This window comes from Trachemys scripta, chromosome 5 (assembly GCF_013100865.1).
Source record: "Trachemys scripta elegans isolate TJP31775 chromosome 5, CAS_Tse_1.0, whole genome shotgun sequence".
In the NCBI taxonomy this organism is placed as follows: domain Eukaryota; kingdom Metazoa; phylum Chordata; order Testudines; family Emydidae; genus Trachemys; species Trachemys scripta.
This window is the reverse complement of record NC_048302.1, coordinates 119,991,955-120,015,697: the sequence shown is the minus strand read 5'-3', so window position 1 is coordinate 120,015,697 and position 23,743 is coordinate 119,991,955. Positions and strand designations below refer to the sequence as shown.

Here is a 23,743-nt window from a genome sequence, read left to right as displayed (position 1 = left end):
CTATGTTGGCAAGTAAAATAGCTGATTGTGTATCTGTCAGACCTGAATTACAGTAAGGAATGCAATATTTAAGTTGTCTTACCACACAAACTGACAGTGATTGGTTTGACATGTTGTTTGGATTTATTCAAAGTACGTTCTCTTCTTAATTTTAGAAAGAAAGAACTTTCAACTACCAAGAAAGATCGAGTGAATCACTGCCTGACAATATGTGAAAACATAGTTGCTCAGTCTCTAAGGTAATAAAACTTTCTTTCTGAACTCATTTTATTAATGTTGGTAAAGTTACTTTGAAGTTTTTTATGGTTTTCTTATTTTAATCAATCTTTAATTCTAAATGTTGAACATACTCTTTTAAACAAGATATTCAAGGGCTTGAAAAATTTACCAGACAGACTCTTTCGAGGACTAAACCCATTATCCAAAGGTTGTTATGAGCCCTTGCTATAACTGAGATCCAGGAGCAATGCCCTGATGAAAACTCCAGTCCTCCCAGTAGCTGAAGAAATCTGGAAGGTGCTGAGATTTCTACCTGGAGTTAGTCCCCAGATTCTGCTTGGGAGCTTAATCTTTCATATCAGCTTCTGTTTGGTTTACTTATCATTTGAATCTGTTCCTGTATAGGTGCAAGCATGCAGAAATTATATCTTTTTTTTCTCTCCTTCAGGGCCTCCTGGCCTTGCAAGAGCTACACTTTCCCCTTATTATGCTCCTCCAATTTCCATCCTTTGTCTCGTTCTCCCCAGTAAACTTCTGTGTCTGTCTCAGCTGCATCTCATGGCATTCTCAAGGAACAGCATGAAAGTGACACGGTTCTTAACAGTTTCATTGTTTCCCAGGGACTTCTTTATAGCAATATTTACGTAGGTTGTAAGCTGTTTGGAGAATATGCTATCTTTTATTGTATGTGTGGTCCTAGCACGATGACCCCTGATTGGGGCCTCAAGCCTTTTCCACAATATAAGTATTATTAATAATATAATAGTATAGGAATTGACCAGGTCTTTTTCATTCAGTTGTTGCTTGGCAGGGGTAAGAGAGTAGTAGGGGCACTGGAACTATATATGCAGACTCAAAGAAAACACTGCTTGAGTTTACTTTTGTTTCCCGTTTAGTTAGTTCATTTTTTAAAATGAAAGCTTAAGCTCTGCAGAAATTGGCTTTGGGCCCACTCTCGTCAGGCCCTTTTTAAGTTGTCTAACGTTGGACATCCAAAATTAGTAGTTGCTCTGAAAAATCTTGGCCCAAATATACACTTGTTTACTCTTTGTATTTCCCTAAGATCAGAGTGAAACTATACTTTGGACCAGATCCGGCATGTGGTTCCAGTGATAGGATTTGGATCTTAGTTTGTAGTTAGTGTTGACAAAACTGCAGGCAAAATAAACTCCTTGAGGCAGGGATGGTCTTTTTCTTCTGGTTGTACAGCACCTAACACAGTAGGAGCCTGGTGCATAACTAGGACTCACTCATAGGTGCTACAGTAATAACATCCATGACAGTCTTTTCAGTGACTTTAGAAACCTGGTTCATAACCAGGGCTCATATGGTAGTAACATCCATGACAATCTTTTCAGTGACTTTAAAAAGAAGTTCCATGTAACTATTTTTGTTGACATTTAATTATTTTAGCAATTTGGTCCTACGCTATTTGACATGGTATGTTATACAGTACAGTGAAATAAGTTTTACTTTTGAAACAATGTCTTGTAAAAAAATACAGAATATTGATCAAAAGTATAGTTTCATCTTAAAGGGTTACATTTTAAATGAGAGTTTGGTAAATACATAACTTCTGTGTAATTTTTGCCATGCATTTCTATTGCTTACAAACTTGGGCTAAAATTGTCTACTACATGTTAATGTTCATTTAATGGAGAAGGCAGCATTTAGTATATTAACTTTAATGCTATATAGATTTTCTTTGAATTACCACGTTTCTTTGCCCTCCTGACTACTTTAACTTGATCGGTTGTCTTCACTGAGAAAGGTGGGGGATAATCCTAGCCATTGCTAAGCAGTTGACAAATCCCAAAGGAAGTATTTTTGGCTGAGACTCATTTGCAGGACCTTTTACCATAATACCTGAGCAGCTCACAATCTTTTTTTTTTTTGTGTGTGTGTGTGTTTATCCCTACAAAACTAATGTCAGGTAGAGAAGTACTTTTATTGTATTGTAAAATGGGGAACTGAGACTTGAGTGACTTACCCCAGTTACACAGGCAGTCTGTGGTGGAGCATGGAAAAGAACCAGGTCTGACATGTCCCAGGCAAATGCTCTTGATCTGTGAACTATCCTTTCTCTCACATGGGGGGGAGGGGAAAGTTTTGCTTGCCCCAGGTAATCTGTGTTGTATTTTGCAAGGCTGTTTTAAAGAGATTAGAGTCTCGTGGAGGAGTGGTCTCTGGGTTCTAAATAGTCTGTGTTTGCAAAGCTCACTCTTAAATTGCAATCAATATGCTGGTTTTTAGGACCTACACCAAGTGCTGTGCTTTGTTGTTTTTACTGATTCAGTAAGAGCAGTTAACACACACTTCTGAGGTTATGGGTGATTCTGGTGCAAGGACTGTGTCTTCTGAGCTGTCTTGCTTTAGCATATTGTTTGCAAGATACAGGGTCATCCTGGGGTGAAAAGAGGATGGTATGTAAACAGTATGATGCTATATTGACCTCTCTTACATTCAGAATATTGGGCATGGGAAATGCAATTCAATTGCAAAAGGACAACATTTGTAATAATATTATTTTATTTCCAAACCGGGTCAATAAGAAAAGTGAAAACCACAAACATGGAATCCAGTCTTCAGCCTGTCTATCTTCACAAACAGTAACATTCATTTAACTTTCCATAGTGTACTTTTTAACATGTTAACTTTTTTTTAAATTTAGGAATTCTCCAGAATTTCAGAAACTGCTGGGTATTGCTATGGAACTCTTTCTTCTCTGCAGTGATGATGCAGAGTCTGATGTCAGGATGGTTGCTGACGAATGTCTCAATAAAGTTATAAAAGTAAGACTTATGTAATGTATGTATTTTATCAGGTTTGTCCTTTCTTTAATAGGTTGTTCTATATGAAGTTAAATTGATATTATTCATTTCATCATCCGTTTCCCTGGTTCTTGACCATTACTCTTAACACATTGAGAGCTCAAGTACATTTGCTAACCTTGCTTATCCACCAAGGTCAACACATTTCTTAAGAACAAAAGCATGTAAGAGACTTTCTGATATACTGTTGGCACTGTTTCTTTACTTTTATCCTTTCAGGCCAAAAGGTTTCTAACGATAAGGGTAGTTAAGCTCTGGAATAGGCTGCCAGGGAAGGTTGTGGATTCCCCATCATTGCACGATTTAAGAACAGGTTTGACAAAAACCTTTCTAGGATGATCTAGGTATACTTGATTCTGCCTCAGTGCAGGGGGTTGGACCTCTCAAGGTCCCTTCTAGCCCTATATATCTGTGATTCTGTAAAAGTGATGAAAATCTGAACTTCTGAGGTGGGAGAGGGTCTGCAGAGGAGAGGGTTGTAACTTGGTCCCCAAGACAACAGGGGATACCAAGGCTAAGCTGGACCTACCCAACTGCTTGAAGGAAATACCGAGCTTAGCTAAAACTATATATGTTTAGGTTTTTGTTGTGTTGACCTTTTCCTCTGTTGTGTCCTATGGGTAAATAAATGTTACTTGATTTTGAATAAGCTGTTCTGTGACTGCATTCTTCTCCTGGTCTAGACTCCCAAAGGAAAGTCTAAGCGTGGGCTATAACCTAGCTAGCCCTGCTAAGTCTACAGTTGGCAAATGAATACTGTAATTTGATGACCCAGTCAGAGTGGGGGTGAATCATGGGATTCCACCATGAGAGAGGTTTAGATGTTGGCCTGTAACTTGGAAAGAATTGCAATGGAGAGGTTGAGTGGAGGGTCAAAGGTACAGCTCACTCTGTAACCTTAACAGCAATTAATTGGAATTTCTTACTTATTGTTGTAAAAACTAAAAATAAGTCATTTATCATGACCCTTGTTATAATGGGTTTATAAACTAATTTTGATTTTGAAATGAATATATGGGTAAAACAAATTTAGAATTGGTGCCTCGTAATGTGTAATCTTTAATGGCAATGCCTTCAAGAATTAAGTTTTAATTTGTTTTACACCTTGCAAAATCCGCCTGCTTCAGATAACTAGCATTGGATTTGATCCTGTAAGCTGCCAAACACTTTAGATTTCCATCTAAGTTGATGAAAGTTGAAGCAACTCATCACTTTGTAGGATAAGGCTGCTGGCTTTTTCTTCAGATATTTGTCTTCAATAGCAAACATCCATCACCACTGTATGTAAGCACTTCCTAGATAAATTAGGTTTTCATGACAAGGGAACTAATAGACTTGATGGAGTCTTCTACTCTTTTCCCTTCCTTTGTATTGGAGACTCTTTTTGAGATAAATATTTTTTTCCCCCTTCTGTCTCCTTCCTTCCCTCTTCCTTTTGGCTGTGGTAAAAAGCTTTCTCAAAGAGGAGAGTCTTGCAGCATCTAACACTTGCTCTCCCCCAACCCCCCCCCCCAAATAAAAGAGCATCTGGTCAGATTGCCTCATACTTTCAGAAGCTGTTCCAGTACAAGTGTAACATTGTTAGTTGAAAATCACATTCTGCTATGGTACAATAAACTCTGTGTCCATTTTGTTATAGGCTTTGATGGATTCCAACCTTCCTAGGTTACAGTTAGAACTCTATAAAGAAATTAAAAAGGTGAGTGTAGTTCCTTCCTTTTATCTATTTGGGCATGTCTGATATTTAATAATTTAAGTATTCTGTTAGATTAATGTTATGTATTGATCCGTGAAGTGATTGTTTTTTAAAAAGTGTAAATTTCTCTTTGATTAAATTGACATTTGAGCTGCTGCAAGAGCTATATTTACTGGTTTCTTTTTAATGTATATTTGTGTGTGTGACAATGTGTGGATGTTAAACATAAAAATGTCCCTCGTTAACAGCTGCTCAGGTAACGTGCACCTCCATATAGCATGGCAAACATCTTTCTTTCCACGGCAACGCTTTTATTATATATGCAAGCTAATTATTTTAGTCTGTGGTAGCTTCTGTTAGCAGGTGCCTGTAAAATAAGGAAGAAGAAATTAAGCAAATGTTAAATGCGGAACACTGTATCATTGGGTGACTGCTTACTGCACCTGTGAAGACATACGCATGAAGAGAATTTATAGCGGGACCAATATTATCATTAATCATTTCTAACACATCGTTAATACTTTTAATATATTTCTTATCAGAGGCAGGGGAAGTATAACTCACTGGAGTAGTGCTCAGGGAAGATAGAAGTTCTATTCAGGACGCCAGCAGCTCTTCTCTGCTGAAGACTAAAACACCCTGTGGAACCCCATGCAAGTCTCGTTATTTGCCATGTTCTATGTAGGTGCTCTTGCATCTTGATCACAACTATGAGTAAAAAATAAACCCTATTACTTTCATTAGTTTTAAAAAAATACCCAACAACTTGAGACATTTTTTTCTAAGGCAGGGGTTCTCAAATTGGGGGTTGGGATCCCTCGGGGTCGCAAGGTCATTACATGGGGGGTCGTGAGCTGTCAACTTCCACCCCAAACCCTGCTTGCCTCCAGCATTTATAATGGTGTTAAATATATTAAAAAGGGTGTTTAATTTATTAGGGGGGTTGCACTCAGAGGCTTGCGATGTGAAAGGGGTCGCCAGTAAAAAAGTTTTAGACCCATTGTTCTAAGAGATAGGAGAAGCTCACAGTATGAAAGGATTTCACATGTACTGAGATGTTGTGCTAACTGTTCCACTCTCCTCCTAACCTGTGCTATTAATGTCTTGTGAATATTAATCTAGTCTACATGGACAGATTATAGAGATACAAAAAGAGAAGGAAAAAAATGTGTTTAAACTGAAGTTTGAAACACTCCCATCTGTTCTTCGAGTATATGCAGCCATGTATTACATTTGCGCGCTCATTGCACTGGAGCTGGAGAATTTTGACTAGCAGTACCCGTGTGTATGCGCACTCGCTTCTCAGGGCCATAGCTTCTTCCCCCTCACCCCCCGCCTATATGAGGAGTTGCCGTCCCGACCCTCTTCAGTTCCTTCTTACCACCTGTGGCTGGAGTTGGAGCTCTGTGTGCTTTTCACCTCAAAGTCCTCTATTTTAGTGACTTTTTCTAGTTTTATATAGTTAATTAGTACCCTTAGTATAGTGTTAGATTGGTATTAGTTAGCTTTAGTTTAAGTACTTCTCTGGTGATCCCCCTCATCAGGGTTTAAACATTGTCCGTCGTGGGGGGTGGGAGGGGTGAGCGATCCCCACATGTGGTGCTTGTGCTTAGGAGAAGCCAGGTCAAGGAGTGGAGTTTAATTTGCAAGTTGTTCACCAAATAGACTCAGGTGGCAAGGGATCTTTGTCTAAAGCAGCACCTGCTTGAACAGGCCGTGTAGCCTGCTTCAGCACCAATGCCTTCAGCAGATTGGAGGTCACCCTGGGTTCTAAGAATGCTGCTGCTTTGCCCTCTGGAGCTGGTGCCTCTCTGAAGAGATGGAGGAGATGTTTCCCATCAAGTGTGCCAAGGAAAAGGTTGTATCTGGTCTAGATCCTGTGTGGGGACCCATCTCTCTCCTCCAGAAGAAGTGTGGATTGGCACAGTGTGACTGCCAGTGCGTGGGAAGGAGTGGGTCCTGGCAGCCACTCGCCAGTGCTATGTAGGGAGGTCAGAGGTTCTGGTCCCAGGGTGTTGGTTGAGTTTGGTACTGATGAAGGTGATCCTGCCATTGGCTGTTTCTGTGCCAGGAGTGTATAAGTGTCAGACTTCCTCTGCCTCTTTCCTGACCTCTCCCTTGGTTCAGGAATTTGCCAGGCCTGTGTCCTTTATAGCCCTGTAAGTTGGGTGGGCTTCTGAACCTGTGGGTCTGTCAACACTATGCCCCAATGTTTCCCCTTTGCAGTCGGTGGAAGTGGGGCTCAGTACAAGGGATCTCCTCAGCACCAGGAGCTTCTTCAGCACCCCTATGGCCAATGCCACCGATGTTACCATGGAAGTACTCACCTCCCTGCTCTTTGGTATCATCAGTTACCTTGGTACCACTGCCGACTTTGGGGTCAGTACAGCTTTCAGCACCAGAACCGACTGTTTGCACCAGCTCACTCTTCATTCTGGGCTACAGATCAGTCGGACTAGAGTCAGGGTTGGCTCCACCATTATCCGCTGAAGCTCAGGATTCCTCAGTGTCTGGGTTGGAATCTTCCTTCTCTCACTCTCTGCCTGACCCACATCGGGAGCTGTTCATGGAGTGCTATGTGTAGGAGGTTGGTGCTTGTCTCGTGGTCAGGACAGGGGTCCCTGGCATGGCTCCTACTGACCACCAAAGCCCTATCCATACCAGTGGCTTCTGTGGGATGCTCCTCGGTCTCTGAGGTCCCACTCCACATCTTGCTTGAAGGCGAGATCACCAGCCAGGTCTGTGGCAGTGACTGTCAATCTGTCACAGGCCCAGGCACTAGTGAGCCTTCCCCTCTCAGAGCCCCCAGAATGTCCCATCCAGGTCTGTCTGTCCTGGAACGGGATCCAGCTCTGGCACAGTTAACGACTTCATCTTCATCTGTGAATGATTCTGTGGTTCCTGGCTCTTCATCTCCCTTATACCGGAGATTTCAAGGCATACAAGAACCTTTTGCAGTGCATGGCTGCTTCCCTGGGTATTCAAATGGAGTTCCTGCAGGAGAACACCTCTGGAGCATGCTGGATTTGTTATTGCCTGCAGCAAAGCACATGGAGAAATGCTATTTGATTCCAGTGCAGAGATTTGAGAGATTCCATCCAGCCCCAAATTCCCTGGTCGTAACCGGTGAACGGTAGGGCCCAGTAGGGCAGATTTAAGTCTGCTCCCGCAAGATTTATTCCACCTTTTCCTTGCAGATGTGGATTGCTAACCAGCAGGCATCAGGCTCCATTTGAGTACCTGGCATTTTGTCCCTTTCTCCTTTTGTGTCAGACAACTGCATTCCTGGTAGTGATAATATCGGCAAGAAGAGTGTGACATTCCTTATACAGAGTTCTCCAACAACAAAGTGACTTTAAAATTTTCAGTTTAATTTGAACCAGGCAGTATATTTACCTGTATTCTTTCTTAAGCCACGTTCCTCTCCGGAGGAGCAACATGTCCATATGTTAGATGTCTAACGATGTCTAGCTTTCTGTCTGGACAGGATTAAACTGTTTCACGATTTGCCTTGCCTGTTTGTGTCATATGCAATTTGTATGATGGGGTAAGTGGTTTTTTTTTCCCACAGACGATCTCTAAATGGATAATGTCCTGTATCAAGACTGCATATGAAATAGCTTTGGCTACGTCTCCTTAACAGTTCCAAGATCATTCTACAAGAGCTTGAGGAATGTTAATAGCATTCCTCAGTGACATCTCAGTACTGTACATTTGTAGGGCTGCTATGTGTTCGTCCGTATGTTTACGAACCATTACTGCATCTTCCACGGAGGATACAAGCTTTCGTAGGCAGTCCTGCAATCCTTGTTTAGTTAGACTCCAAGCCCCACCTCAAGAGGTGGGTATTGCTTGTGAGTCACCTAAGTGGAATACACTACTTACTGTAACTGTGGTTTTTTGAGAGACAATATAGGTGGATATTTCACGATCCACCCTCCATCCCCTCTGTATCGGATATTGTCTCTGGGTGTTCGGTGCGAAGGAACTTAAGGGGATCAGGTCAGCGCCACCAGAGGAGGGGCTATGGCCATGGGGTGTGAGCACGGCTGCTCTTTGGGCACTGCTAGGCTCTGGCATGTTGAGCATGCACACATCTAAGTGGAATGCATGTTTGCATCACACCTAGAACAACCACAGTTACAGTAAGTTACCATTTCTTACATTACTTTTAGACTCCAAACGCTGTTTAGCAAAAGATTCAACTTCCACTTCTAAAAAATAGAACAGATTTAAAGCAATATGTTGCCTTTATGCTGAGTCACAAGAAGTCCTGTCTAGCACGGGCCTGTCTGCTTTTTAAAAAAAAAGCACATGGTACTCTCCCTATTTTCCATTGCTTGGTTCAGGACAATAACCCAAATTCCAAGGGGTACATAGTTTGGATTTCAGGTGAAGTTTTTACTCCAATTTTTTACAAGGTTAAGTATAATCTTGTTTCTTCGATACCACCATGATAGGCAGCTTGTATATATGTGGGAAAAATTCACACATGAGAAACCAATTCAAGAATCTCTTAATTCAGTCTTTAATCTGTTTGGTTTCTAACATTATGGGATTTGAATGCAGTTGATATTCTTGAAAGTACTTGGTATTAATGACCTGCTGAAGAAGAGTATGAAACATCTACACATTTCAAGATGCATATAATGACTGTAGTGTCTCTCATCATTAATTTAACATTGCTAGAAAGTGAATTTTTTTCCACAGTATTCAAAATGACTTTAAAAGGTCTCCTATTTGTCTTTCCCTGTGAGTTTACTGTTTTGAACCAATTCTTTTATGGATGAGGACTATACTTCTAGTTAAGATTTTAATTTTTTTAAAAAAAGCAAACACCTCTCCCTCCAGCAACATGTACATTGCAGGCTTAAATCTTAAACTGAAATGGCCCGGCCATCTTGGGCTGTGGAGTGAAGCCTGAATTTATGACTCTTGACCGGGAGCTATTAGATGTTGGCATTTTATCATTCTGCTGTTGTGCTGTGAGATGCAGGAGGGGGAGCAAGAACAATCTGCTGTTACCTGTGGCTGGATGCTTTCTTATCACTGAAGTTGATCTCAGCAGAGCCATTCACTTTCTCTTGCATATGACTACCTTCTCTGGTCCCTATTTTTGACCACTTGATAAAACTCCAGGAAGAGACTAAAAAATTGAGCTTTTTGAACACATTTTTATGTTCCTTTTCAGCTAGGAGAGAGTTTAGGCTGTCCTTTGTTTTTAATTTCACTTCCTGTCTGGAAGCCATATTAGGATTTACAAGCATGAGATGTTAGGGAATTGAATCTCTTTTGTAGTTAAAATTCATATACAGTCAAAATCATTTTATCCAGTTTTAAAGGATGTTTGTGAGTGCTGATCTGTAACAAATTATACATTCAATCTATCTAGAATGGTGCTTCTCGAAGCCTACGTGCTGCAGTTTGGAGGTTTGCTGAGCTTGCCCATCTGGTTCGACCTCAGAAGTGCAGGTAGGTGATTCACATTTTTGGTATGCAGAAGTGTTATTTGTCTACCATACACAAACATAAAACTGAAAAAGTAAATACATCATCACTGGTGGCAGTCCTGCTTCATAATCCAAACTGAGATGTTCATTTAATAAAGCTATTGGCTGGGATTCATTGGGATTCCCTTATGGTCCTTTGAAATTCCACAAGTTGCGCATAATTCAGCGGTATTAATTTAGCTGTAATTTTACCAGAGAATAGAATTTTGATGTAATTTATTGACCTCCCTCACTCCCCTCAAGCCTTATTGTGTTTTACTGCATTAAATGTGTTAACTATAAAAAAAATCTAGACAAATTAGTCACACAGAATACTTCATTCTTGCATAGCGCTGTGCATCGGATCTCAAAGAACTTTACAAAAATGATCCCCAGTTTTCAGATGAGGAATCCAAGTCACAGTTATGAAATAATTACTTGCCCAAGATTACCTAAGCCACACATGGCAGAGTTAGAAACCCGAGTCTCCTGACTTCCTGTCTTTCTGTAACTACTGGACCATACTGCTTCCCATTCTTATCTTGTGAGCATCTTTCTATAGTTATTTCTATTAACTGTTTATTATTGTATAACCCAAAGATCCCATTAATGATTGGGGCCTGTAGCAGTAATTGGGGCTTAGTAGGACTATCCTAGTTGTGAGCCTAACTGTGAGAGAGTGGATGGAAGCTTATGAAATAGTCCAGTCTCTATAACAAATGTTGATGGGAAAAGATTACAAATCCAACTCAGTCTGTTAAATAAAATTTTGTTTAGAAAAATGTGTAAAGGTGAAAAACAGACTGACTTAATCTAAACAAAAAAGTCTTACTGATATAATTCAAGGATTCTGGTGAGATCATATCTGGCAAACAAAAAGCATGTGGGACTGGAAATGGGCCAAAATTGGTGTGGTGGAAATTAGGCATAATTGGTGGACATGTTAATGAAGGATGGGTTATTCCACCCATCACTTCCTTTTGGGGTCCTTAAACAAAGCGACTTTGGGAGGAAGATTGGTGCATGCGAACATTGCCTGGTAGAGAGAAGGGGAGGGTGCGAGCTTCATCGTTCTGGCTGCCACCTCCACCATTTTCTGGGACCCTGGGATCCACTATGGCGCTGTTGGGCCTTCATTGTCCTGATCCTAAAAGATGCCCTGACTAGACTGGGCCAGATTACATGGCCACCTCCACTGGCTTTGATTAAATCCCAAACACCATCAGAGATCTTTGTCACCCTTCTTGTGTCTTTTTCTTCCCAACCTTATTTCTTTCTCTTCCCTATCCCTCTTCTTTTGCCTTCTGTATAAGAATCTGGCTTACCCAGCCAAGACCGCATATTTTACAACACTGTTGTAAGCCTGTGACCAAAAAGACAAGCAATGCCTAAACAGCCCAATGCTGGTAAAAGTTTGCCAGGTCTCAAAGTAGCTAATAAACTGGTGTGTTGTGCATTTGTTTCTCCAGCAGTGAGGTAGCTAGTGAAAGTGAACACCAGAGATGGAAACAATAGTATTTTTCTATCTTTGCTGGGGGGGGTTTCCTCTTCCCTTTTGTGTGCATTTGTCTTGTTTTGTCTTAAAAACAAACAAACAAAAACAGGATTGGACTTTAATAACAGCTCCAGCCCATTGCAACTAACTTAATCTCTTTATTTCAGAAAGGGCAGTTATTACCATCTTTAATACTATCAAAAGACTGTTAACAAAGGTTTGTTCCTTATAAAAACTCCATATAGCTAAAGAGGGAACAAAGGTTATGGTTAAAATGAAAGCCTTATTTAACACTTTACATTTCAAATGCTTTAACTGTTTTTCTTTCTTTTCTGTATCTTTAATGAAATGTTAAAAAAAAAAAAAAAATTAATGAAGTGTTTGCCATGGTACTAAGCAGGCAGAGGTTTCTGTATACCAAAAACTGAAGCTTGTTTGAAACTATTTAATGTTGGACAGTGACAGTTATGTTAACACCTTTAACACTTTGATCGTATATAGTCCATTGAAATTAATACAACAGGCACATGTATAGAGCATGTGTTTTGCTCTATACAAACCCTCATGAAGACAATAGTCCCTGCCCCAAAATTTTAGTTCAGTGTTGTGTACTCTTTTTAACTCCTTCCACTTCTAATCACCATAATGGTGTATATGCTGTATTGCTGATATATTATATCTTTATGTGTATATAATACTGTTGTACAGCACTCCGAGCTTTGATTTTGGGGGGTGGGCTGCATTAGAAAGAATGTATCAAATGCTTATGATTAGATAAAATATTATTGACCGAAAGAATTCTTCTTCCTATGCTACAACTAGGCCATACTTAGTCAACCTATTGCCCTGTCTAACACGAATAAGTAAGCGACCTGAAGAATCGGTACAAGAGACACTGGCTGCAGCAATACCAAAAATCATGGCAGCATTTGGCAACTTTGCAAATGACAATGAAATCAAGGTACAGCTGTTTTAAACTATTAAGAAACATTTATATTGCACATGAGAAAACAGTTAATCAACCATTAATCAGATGTTACAAACGGCAGTGTAACAGCTACCAGATTTGAATTATTAAAACGTGTATTATTTAAATTCTCCTCTACCCCTTGGATTGTTGATAGTAAATTTTAAATCAAAATAACTTTTTGGGTGGATGGAGGGGAAGAATTTTCTTGTTTACTTGCTTACTGACTTCTGCCTGTCTTTAAGTAACTTTGATGAATTTTTTTTTATTTTTTTTTATTTTTGTAACTTTTAGGTTTTATTGAAGGCTTTCATTGCTAATCTTAAATCCAGTTCTCCTACCATCCGTCGAACAGCAGCTGGATCAGCAGTGAGCATCTGTCAACACTCACGAAGAACACAATATTTTTATTCCTGGTTACTGAATGTGCTTTTAGGTAAGATTCAGGAAACTTCTCCTACTTCCTCAAGTCATGAGTAATATTGGAAAAAACAGAATTGGCAAATATAAAATTAAATTATTATAGTAATTCCTATGATAGGTAGCTTTGCTTGCCAACTTCTAACATGTATGTTAGGTCTCACCAATGCTTGCTGTATGGTAGTGGTTCTCAACCAGGGGTATGCGTACCTGTGGGGTACACAGAGGTCTTCTAGGGGGTACATCAACTCATGTAGACAGTAACCTAGTTTTACAACAGGCTACCTATAAAGCACTAATGAAGTCAGTAAAAACTAAAATTTCATACAATGACTTGTTTATACTGTGCTCTATATACTATGCACTGAAATGCAAGTATAATATTTATATTCTAATCAATTTACTTTATAATTATGTGGTAAAAATGAGAAAGTAAGCAATTTTTCAGTACTAGTATGCTTTGACACTTTTTGTATTTGTCTGATTTTGTAAGCAAGTAGTTTTTAAGTGAGGTGAAACTTGGGGAGTATGCAAGACAAATCAGACTCCTGAAAGGGGTACAGTAATCTGGAAAGGTTGAGAACCACTGCTTTATGGTACTGTGGCACATTTAATCAACAGAATGAAAAAAATTAGGTATGTCACATTTTTGCCTTTTGTCAGGGGGACTTTTACAGACATATAATGCCGTATTTCTGTGATACTCATCACCTCTTCCTAAATCAGATAAATGCTATATCAAAACTATGGATAGATAATCTAGAAGTATAGATTAATGAAAAAGCATAGTCCACAAAATAAAATGATAGAGCATTGTGACTTAAAACATGTACATAATGAAAAAAAGAAAAGTTGGAATAATCCAATACATCAGAACTCCCAGTATACTTGAAGGATCAACAGTTTCATTAGTCTGTCAACTGTGAAAATGTCCTTCTAATTCTAGTTCTGTTAATGGAATAAGCATGTGGATTAATGCTAAAAGGAAAAAAAATACAATTATTTCATTGTCAACTCTTAAACTTTTATCAAAAGAGTTAGAAAAAACTGAAATCAAATCAATGTTATGATTATTTTAGTGTTTAGGCTTGCCAAGCCTGGACACTGCCCAGGGCAGGTGTCAAATGACGATTCTCTAATGTTGAAAGATAATAGTCAAAGAAAGGGAGCATACAGTTGGGGCATTGGGGGAGGGGTCGTTCTGGGATCTAGGAAGGCTTACAAAACGTGTGTAACCACGGTTGTGTGCAGCAGGGTTTTGTCTTTGGTGTGAGGGGTCTTGGGTCTTTCTCCGGAGGGTATTATAGATTCATAAATTCTATGACTGGAAGGGACCTCGAGAGGTCATCGACTCCAGTCCCCTGCCCACATGGCAGGACCAAATACTGTCTAGACCATCCCTGATAGACATTTATCTAACCTACTCTTAAATATCTCCAGAGATGGAGATTCCACAACCCCCCAGGCAATTTATTCCAGTGTTTAAACACCCGGACAGTTAGGAACTTTTTCCTAATGTCCAACCTAAACCTCCCTTGCTGCAGTTTAAGCCCATTGCTTCTTGTTCTATCCTTAGAGGCTAAGGTGAACAAGTTTTCTCCCTCCTCCTTATGACACCCTTTTAGATATCTGAAAACTGCTATCATGTCCCCTCTCAGTCTTCTCTTTTCCAAACTAAACAAACCCAATTCTTTCAGCCTTCCTTCATAGGTCATGTTCTCAAGACCTTTAATCATTCTTGCTGCTCTTCTCTGGACCCTCTCCAATTTCTCCACATCTTTCTTGAAATGCGGTGCCCAGAACTGGACACAATACTCCAGCTGAGGCCTAACCAGAGCAGAGTAGAGCGGAAGAATGACTTCTCGTGTCTTGTTCACATCACCCCTGTTAATACGTCCAAGAATCACGTTTGCTTTTTTTGCAACTGCATCACACTGTTGACTCATATTTAGCTTGTGGTCCACTAGATCCCTTTCTGCCGTACTCCTTCCTAGACAGTCTCTTCCCACTCTGTATGTGTGAAACTGATTGTTCCTTCCTAAGTGGGGCACTTTGCATTTGTCTTTGTTAAACTTCACCCTGTTTACCTCAGACCATTTCTCCAATTTGTCCAGATCATTTTGAATTATGACCCTGTCCTCCAAAGCAGTTGCAATCCCTCCCAGTTTGGTATCATCTGCAAACTTAATAAGCGTACTTTCTATGCCAATATCTAAGTCGTTAATGAAGATATTGGACACAGCCGGTCCCAAAACAGACCCCTGCGGAACCCCACTTGTTATGCCTTTCCAGCAGGATTGGGAACCATTAATAACAACTCTCTGAGTACGGTTATTCAGCCAGTTATGCACCCACCTTATAGTAGCCCCATCTAAATTGTATTTGCCTAGTTTATCGATAAGAATGTCATGCGAGACCGTGTCAAATGCCTTACTAAAGTCTAGGTATACCACATCCACAGCTTCTCCCTTTTTCCACAAGACTCGTTATCCTATCAAAGAAAGCTATCAGATTGGTTTGACAAGATTTGTTCTTTACAAATCCATGCAGGCTATTCCCTATCACCTTACCACCTTCCAAGCAGATGATTTCCTTAATTACTTGCTCCATTATCTTCCCTGGCACAGAAGTTAAACTAACTGGTCTGTAGTTTCCTGGGTTGTTTTTATTTCCCTTTTTATAGATGGGCACTATATTTGCCCTTTTCCAGTCTTCTGGAATCTCTTCCGTCTCTCATGCTTTTCCAAAGATAATAGCTAGAGGCTCCAATACCTCCTCTGTTAGCTCCTTGAGTATTCTAGGATGCATTTCATCAGGCCCTGGTGACTTGCAGGCATCTAACTTTTCTAAGTGATTTTTAACTTGTTCTTTTTTTTATTTTATCTGCTAAACCTACCCCCTTCTCATTAGCTATGTTAGGCATTCCTTCAGACTTCTCGGTGAAGACCGAAACAAAGAAGTCATTAAGCATCTCTGCCATTTCCAAGTTTCCTGTTACTGTTTCCCGCTCTTCACTGAGCAGTGGGCCTACCCTGTCTTTGGTCTTCCTCTTGCTTCTAATGTATTGATTAAAAAGTCGTCTTGTTTCCCTTTATTCCCGTAGCTAGTTTGAGCTCATTTTGTGCCTTTGCCTTTCTAATCTTGCCTCTGCATTCCTGTGTTTGCCTATATTCATCCTTTGTAATCCGTCCCAGTTTCCATTTTTTATGAGACTCCTTTTTATTTTTTAGATCATGCAAGCTCTCGTGGTTAAGCCAAGGTGGTCTTTTGCCACATTTTCTATCTTTCCTAACCAGCGGAATAGCTTGCTTTTGGGCCTTTAATAGTGTCCCTTTGAAAAACTGCCAACTCTCCTCAGTTGTTTTTCCCCTCAGTCTTGATTCCCATGGGACCTTACCTATCAGCTCTCTGAGCTTACCAAAATCCGCCTTCCTGAAATCCATTGTCTCTGTTTTGCTGTTCTCCCTTCTACCCTTCCTTAGAATTCAAACTCTATGATTTCATGATCACTTTCACCCAAGCTGCCTTCTACTTTCAAATTCTCAACGAGTTCCTCCCTATTTGTTAAAATCAAGTCTCGAACAGCTTCCCCCCAGTAGCTTTTTCAACCTTCTGAAATAAAAAGTTGTCTGCAGTGCAGACCACGAATTCGTTGGATAGTCTGTGCCCCGCTGTGTTATTTTCCCAACATATATTTGGATAGTTGAAGTCCCCCATCACCACCAAATCTTGGGTTTTGGATGATTTTGTTAGTTGTTTAAAAAAAGCCTCATTCACCTCTTCCACCTGGTTAGGTGGCCTGTAGTAGATTCCTAGCATGACATCACCCTTGTTTTTTACCCCTTTTAGCCTAACCCAGAGACTCTCAACACTTCCGTCTCCTATGTCCATCTCCACCTCAGTCCAAGTGTGTACATTTTTAATATATAAGGCAACACCTCCTCCCTTTTTCCACTGTCTATCCTTCCTGAGCAAGCTGTATCCCTCCACACCAACATTCTGTTTGACTTTCTAATTGCTTCTCTTTAGTGAATACCTACATTTTCAGGAGTATCCTTCATGTCCATTTTTCCTTCTTTAAAAGCCAACCTTGAAGATCCTGCTGGCCATCCCTGCTTTAAAGTCGCTTCTTTACCTTTCTGTACTTGAAGAACTAAGTCTTGAGTTAATAAAATGCTTCCACAATTTTAGATGGGTGGAGTTTGCACACTCTTCTAAAAATTAGAAGGCATTCTGTGGCTGCCCCCACATGACATTGTGTAGTTACTTTAGAAGGGGTTCTTTGAGCAGAGACTTTTGAGATTCCTGGTACTGTCCACCAGTAAGCATTGAGGAGGGTCTGCTCCAGGAAGAGTCCCTCCGCAGTACTGAGCTTTTCTAATTGGGGTCATCAGTTCCGGCACCAGTGCCCGGGCTGTTGAGACTGATGTCTGCTAGGATACTGACTACTTCATTCAGCAACAGAAGCACCAGGAAAATCTCGGCAGCAATGACTCTGGAGGCCTGTGCCACAAGACATACTCTTGGTACTGGACTCACTGATGGTATCAGAGTGAAGCCGGCCGATACCAGTGTGCATCCTTAGGCCATGGCTATGGACTTAACTCAGAGTTGTGATGAGCTCCTGGTATGGGGCAGGGCTAGATCATCAGAGTATCCAGCACTTGCTTGACCTGTGCACTCTAGGGATAAACCTAGCATATCATCCCTTGTAGTGGTATATCTTTGGAGAGAAGCTCTTGAACCTCAGCACCATCTGGCATAACGCCATCATGATAGAGCACTTTAGGGTCCTCCTTGGAGTGTGAGATAGGCTCTTATGCTCCTTCATCAAGGGAGTTCAGTTACTATCCACCAAATGTTCAGAGACAGACTCTTGCTGCTGTTATGGCTCCTGGAACCCGTGGGGCATGCATCCCGCTTCTGGATCCTCCCAGGTTCATCACCAGATCTGCTAGCAGAGGACATGCGAGAGCACATGAGGAGGTCCAGGAGGTTATTGTTGGTACCAAGGAAGACCCTCAGGCCTGCAGGCATTGGAACCTCCACCCGCTGCACTACAGGAGGATCAGCCTCAGTCTCTTTTGCACTCATCCTCCTCATCACCAAGTGAGACTATTGTTCTCTGGGATTCCTTACCTGTCCAAAATGACTGCAGGACTTACCAAGATTTTTTTAGATACCTCTTGATATTTCTGTTGAGGTGGTCCAAGATAATTCTCACAGGGTGGTAGACATTCTGAGTTCGGCAGAGCCTTCTACCTATCAGCAAGGCCAGACTAAATCTGCAAAATCCTTGTGGCAACTGTCACCCTCTGCCTCCAACAGCCAAGAGAACCAGGAGAAGATGACCCTTCTCAAGGCTATGAATGTTTTTATAACTATCCTTCACCAGATTCCTTAGTTGTCATGGCAGCAAATGAGAGTGCCATCAGGGTCAACCCTTTTCTACCCCAAAGGACAAGAATACAAAGAAATTAGGCTTTTTGGTAGAAAAATTTATTCCACATCTAGTCTACAATATTGTATAGATAACCAACAAACCTTATTGGCCAGATACCACCTCTTCCTCTGGGACAGTAAGCTAAACATCTCAGACAAGTTGCCAGAGGTTGCCATATAGTGCTCGACAAGGGCAAGCTGTTGGCTCACACCTCTCTGCAAGCATCCTTAGGTGGGGCAGATTTGGTGGCCAGAGCCCTGGGATCTGCAGTATCTATGCACAAATGTTGGTGGCTTCAGTCCTTGGGTCTACCACAGGAGTCCCAGCAGGTGAACTAGGATCTCCCTTTTGAGGGTCCTTATGCTCTTCTTGCAGAAGACTAATGAGACACTCCACAGTCTCAAAGATTCGAGGGCCATGTTGAAATCATTGGAAATTTTCATGCTTTTTCCTAAAAGAAAACAATTCTGCCAGCAGAGATCCCTTCCTTTCCCATTGAGGCAGCCTGACCAATCTAGAAAATAGAGGAAAAAGCACAGGAGAAGACCACTTCCTCCTCAGTTTTCTTCTTTGGCAGGTTCTTCAAGACAGTTGGGAAATCCATAGATGTCTGTTTGGCTGTCTTGTCAAGGCTAGAGTACCAGATGACAATGTACCAGTTTTCTCCCTCCCCATTTTTTCCAATAGGTTATCTCACTTCCTGTATGCTTGGTCCCATCTTACTACAGACCAATGGGTCTGAAGTACTGGGGAACAGGACACACACTGCAGTTTGTCCCCCTCTTTTAATCCCCTTTCTCATCCATCTTCAGGGACCACTGTCATGAGGATGTCCTTCTCCAAGAAGTGCAGTCTCTTCTGCATTTGGGAACTATAGAAGAGGTTCACCCTCTCCACCGAGTGAAGGGTTTCTGTTCATGTTGCTATCTGATTCCAAAGAAAAAATGAGGTCTCAGACCCTTCCTAGACTTGCAACATTTGAATAAATATATAAAGAAAATAAGGTTTCACATCATCAGTCTGGCCTCTGTCATCCCCTCCGAGGATCCAGGCAACTGGTACACTGCTCTTGACATGAAGGATGCATATTTTCATGTCGCTATTCATCAAAGCCATAGAAGATTCCTAAGAATTCTGGTCAACAACACCCATTATCAGTTTCTGGTCCTATCCTTCAGCGTATCTGTCGGTCTGCAAAACGCATGGTGGCTGTAGCTGCATTCCTGATTAAAGCAGGGATGCAGATATTTCTATCCCTGGACGATTAGCTGATATGAGGTCTATCCAAGCTCCAAGCAGAAGTCATTCTATCCTGGATCTGTCTCTTTTCAGTATTCTGGGTCTGTTGATCAATGAGGACAAATCAGTACTCTCCCCAGCTCAGAGAATAGAATTTATAGGGGTGTTTCTGAATTGTATAATAGCCAGGGCATTTCTGCCTGAAGCCAGATTCCAGACAATGTTAAACATTTCCATAGATCTGAAAGCCCATCCACTTACAACAGTAAGAAATTTCCTCAGACTGCTGGGACGCATGGTCTCCTCCATGTATGTGATTCGGCATGCCAGACTTTGTTTCAGAAAGTTGCAGGGCTGGTTCAAGCTGGTTTACTCCTCCCTCGTCACCCGTTGGACATGCTGATTCAAGTACTAGCCTCCTTGGACTGGTGGTGGATGGATGTGGCCAACATATGTAATGGGAATTTCCTTCACCTTCCCTTACCCATATTGACTCTGGTTACAGATACTTCCTCTGTAGGTTGTGGAGCTCACCTAGTAAACCTACCAACTCAAGCTGTGTGTTCTCAACAAGATTTGACCCTCGACATAAACATGAAGGAATTGTGGGGTATTCATCTGGCTTGTTGATCTTTTCTCCTTCACATGAAGGGAGAGGATCTACAAGTCCTCACAGACAATGCTGTGGTAGTATTCTCTGTGAATGGGCAAGGAGGGTTCAGATCAGATTGCCTCTGTGAAGAAGCAATATATCTAAGAGTTTTGTATTGCCAATGCAATACACCTCAAAGCCTCTTGGGAGTTCAGTAAGTAGATTGTTCAACAGAGATCACAAGCAGTCTCTCAAGCTGGATATGGTGAGATTAATTTTTCAAACCTGGGGGGGCCTCTCACATAGACCTATTTGCTACTCTTCCTAACAGAATGTAATAGGTTTGTTGTTGCAGGGTAGCACACAATCAGGGATCTCTGATAGATGCTTTCCTCCAGTCTTGGAACGGCAATGTGATGTATACCTACCCTCCCATTCCGCTTCTTCCCAGGGCGTTGCTCAAGCAGGATCTTGCTTGTATGATCCTCATAGCCCTGGTTTGGTTCTCCAGTTTGCTGAGTCTCTTGGCAGGGCTTCTTTGGCACTACCTCCAGAACTGGACCTGATCTCCCAAGACTGCGACCTGCTACATCCCAGCCTGGCTGCTCTCTATCTCCCGGCCTGGATGCTTCATGTTTAACGCCTCTGGAAGCAGAGTGTTTGAGGAAATGTACAAAAAATTCTCCGGAATATCAGAAAGCTACCTACTAGATATACTTAACTGTTAAAGTGAAAACAATTCTCCTTATGGTCAAAACAGAAGGGTGTTTCACCAATCCTAGCCTCTCTCCAACATATTTTGGATTACTTGTTGCACCGAAAACAACAAGGCCAATCAGGTAGCTGCCAGGTAAATCCTGATGGAACTATCTTTGCTTTCCACCCTCCAATTGTGGGCTGCTTGGTATTTTCTGGTCCAATGTCAGATTCTTAAAAGGGTCTGGACAGGTTATATCCCCATGTCATAGATCCCTTTCCTCTCTGGGTCTTAAATCTGGTGACAGAAAGTGAGATGGGATTGCCCTTTGAACTGGTTGCTGCCTGCTCTTTGCTGTATCTCTCTAAGAAAGTAGCATTTTTGATAGCTATTACTTCAGTGAGAAGAGTGATGGAGTTATGACTGTTGGGAGCTGATCCTCCTTATCTATTTTTTTTGGATAAGTAAAAGAACTGATGATAATGTCTTCAGTTAATGCATAGTACTTGTACTACCAGTAAGATAAGAGTCGTAACTTTTTTGCAGGTTTGTTGGTTCCTGTGGAAGATGAACATCCTACTCTTTTAATTCTTGGAGTACTGCTCACACTAAGGTATCTAATACCATTACTGCAGCAGCAAGTAAAGGATACCAGTCTGAAAGGCAGTTTTGGTGTAACACGAAAAGAAACAGAGATTTCACCTTCTCCAGATCAGCTTATACAGGTGAGAGTTGAATGGTAACTCTTTCAAAGTACTAGTTGGCTTATGAGCCAGCAAACATCTTTGTAGTGTACAGTATAATGTATTTCTCATATTTGTTGTCAACTATTTTAGTTCTGAGTTGGGAGCCATTTATAGTTTTTTTGTCAATATTATTCTATTATTTGATTATATGTTTGCCCAGTGACTGGCAAAATATAAATATCCCTACAAAGCAAAGCGCAATGGCAGTATTATGAATTAGTAGTCCTAAGGAGCTAAGGACCATCACAAACCTTGCCATCTTCTGCTTCAAGTGCAAAGCACACTTATTTGACTTGCCTTTTCTAATACAGCAGTGTGTACCTTTTTTTAAAAATAAAAATCCTACCAAAACAAAACACATTGCACACACACTTTTCTCTGTGGGAAGAGGATGAGAGAAAACAAACTGCATGTGACAGATGTTAATCACGTCACTTAATGCACTACTGGAAGTTGCTTAGAACCTCTGGCTGCAAGAGTGGTGCAAGAGCCTATTTAGAAAAGGAGATAGTTATAAATATTTACTACTAAGCTTTCTTTGATTTATAGGTCTATGAATTGACTTTGCATTACACTCAGCACCAGGACCACAATGTTGTGACTGGAGCTTTAGAACTATTACAACAACTTTTTAGAACACCACCGCCTGATCTTCTTCATGCCCTGACCACTTCAGGAGGCATTACACAGGTCAGTGTATCCAAAGACGAGTCTATCAGCAGAAGCCGCAGTGGAAGCATAGTGGAGCTTATAGGTAAGCAGTATTTTTGGTGCTTTAGCTGAGAGATGAACACACATTGCAGGCTCTTTAAATTCCTTAAATGGCCAAAATCATAAAAAAAAATAGTGTTAAAAACCTGTGTGTGGAAACTTAAGGCTTTTTCAGAAGCAGGTGTGCAGATTCTTTATGCATATAGAGAAAATTGGTAAAGATTGGCGTTTGGGACAATGTTCTTAATATACATATTTTAGTACAGTCTTATGTTTTGTACTTTTCTCCTTTTGTTTAACCAAAAGTTGTAAGACCATCATTCTAATTGATAACTTTAAGAGAAAATTAATACCCTTCTTACCAATCTTTTGACCAGGCTGATGTGATGCATGGAAAGCTGATCTAATCAAAAAGTACATTAATTATGACAGCTCATTGCCAATTGTCTAGTTTACTACCAACAATAAGCACAAATTCTCAGTGTAACTGTTAAGCTTGTCTATAATTGTTTCTTTAGGTTTTGATGCTCTTGTCTGAGGTGCAAGTTCTTGTAAATAAAATATTGTCTTAATTCTTTAACTTCCTGAAATGAAAATCTTAGTCCCCGATTGAATTTTTTAAAAAACTTCAATTTTATGGTGAACTCATTTTCTATATTAGAGGGAAGAATGAACATTCCAATCTCTCTGATTTACAAGTTTGCTGGTAATAGATGGTAATCCATTAGCCAGGCCAAAAAAAAAAAAAAATACGACACTGCTATGACAAATTAATTGTATATTTTTAAAAGTAAAAAACTTCAGTTGAGTTTGTTTTTCCTGGAGTGCAAAGAAGTGTCATAGTACAATGTTTTAGAGATACTCTATCTGACAAGGATTTGAAACCTTAAAGGAAACACATTTTCTGTTTAATTTCTAAACTTTATCTAATGGCCTTATGAGGCTGTTAGAATTACTTCTTAATTTCAGCAGCTCTGTTCTTTTCCCTGATTTTGTTACTTTGTGATTTGCAGCTAGAGGGGGGTCTTCATGCAGCCCTTGTCTGTCAAGAAAACTAAAAGGTGACTATCTTCAGAATCATAATTGCTTAATCACATGCTTATCTGATTTTTTTCACTTGGTTTGTCTTGCTAAATTTTGATTTCTGTTCACTAATGTGTTCCTCTTTGCAACTGGGATTGAAGAGCATAAATCTAAT

At 40.6% G+C, this 23,743-nt stretch overlaps 1 protein-coding gene across 5 annotated transcripts in view; it reads left to right on the top strand.

Annotated features, from left to right (window-relative positions):
* HTT (huntingtin) overlaps nt 1-23,743 on the top strand; it is a 217,061-nt gene that overhangs the window by 15,301 nt on the left and 178,017 nt on the right. For 4 of the 5 annotated variants that reach the window (XR_004645949.1, XM_034772451.1, XM_034772454.1 and 1 more), the window contains exons 2-10: nt 156-239; nt 2,891-3,011; nt 4,690-4,749; nt 10,139-10,218; nt 12,553-12,691; nt 12,992-13,133; nt 21,635-21,813; nt 22,384-22,588; nt 23,559-23,606. Coding sequence is in view for 4 of the 5 variants with exons in the window: in XM_034772451.1 (XP_034628342.1) it covers nt 156-239; nt 2,891-3,011; nt 4,690-4,749; nt 10,139-10,218; nt 12,553-12,691; nt 12,992-13,133; nt 21,635-21,813; nt 22,384-22,588; nt 23,559-23,606 (1,058 nt within the window). In the remaining variant the exon portion in view is untranslated. The remainder of the gene's footprint in view (nt 1-155; nt 240-2,890; nt 3,012-4,689; nt 4,750-10,138; nt 10,219-12,552; nt 12,692-12,991; nt 13,134-21,634; nt 21,814-22,383; nt 22,589-23,558; nt 23,607-23,743) is intronic. The other variant, XM_034772453.1, reaches the window with a different exon arrangement.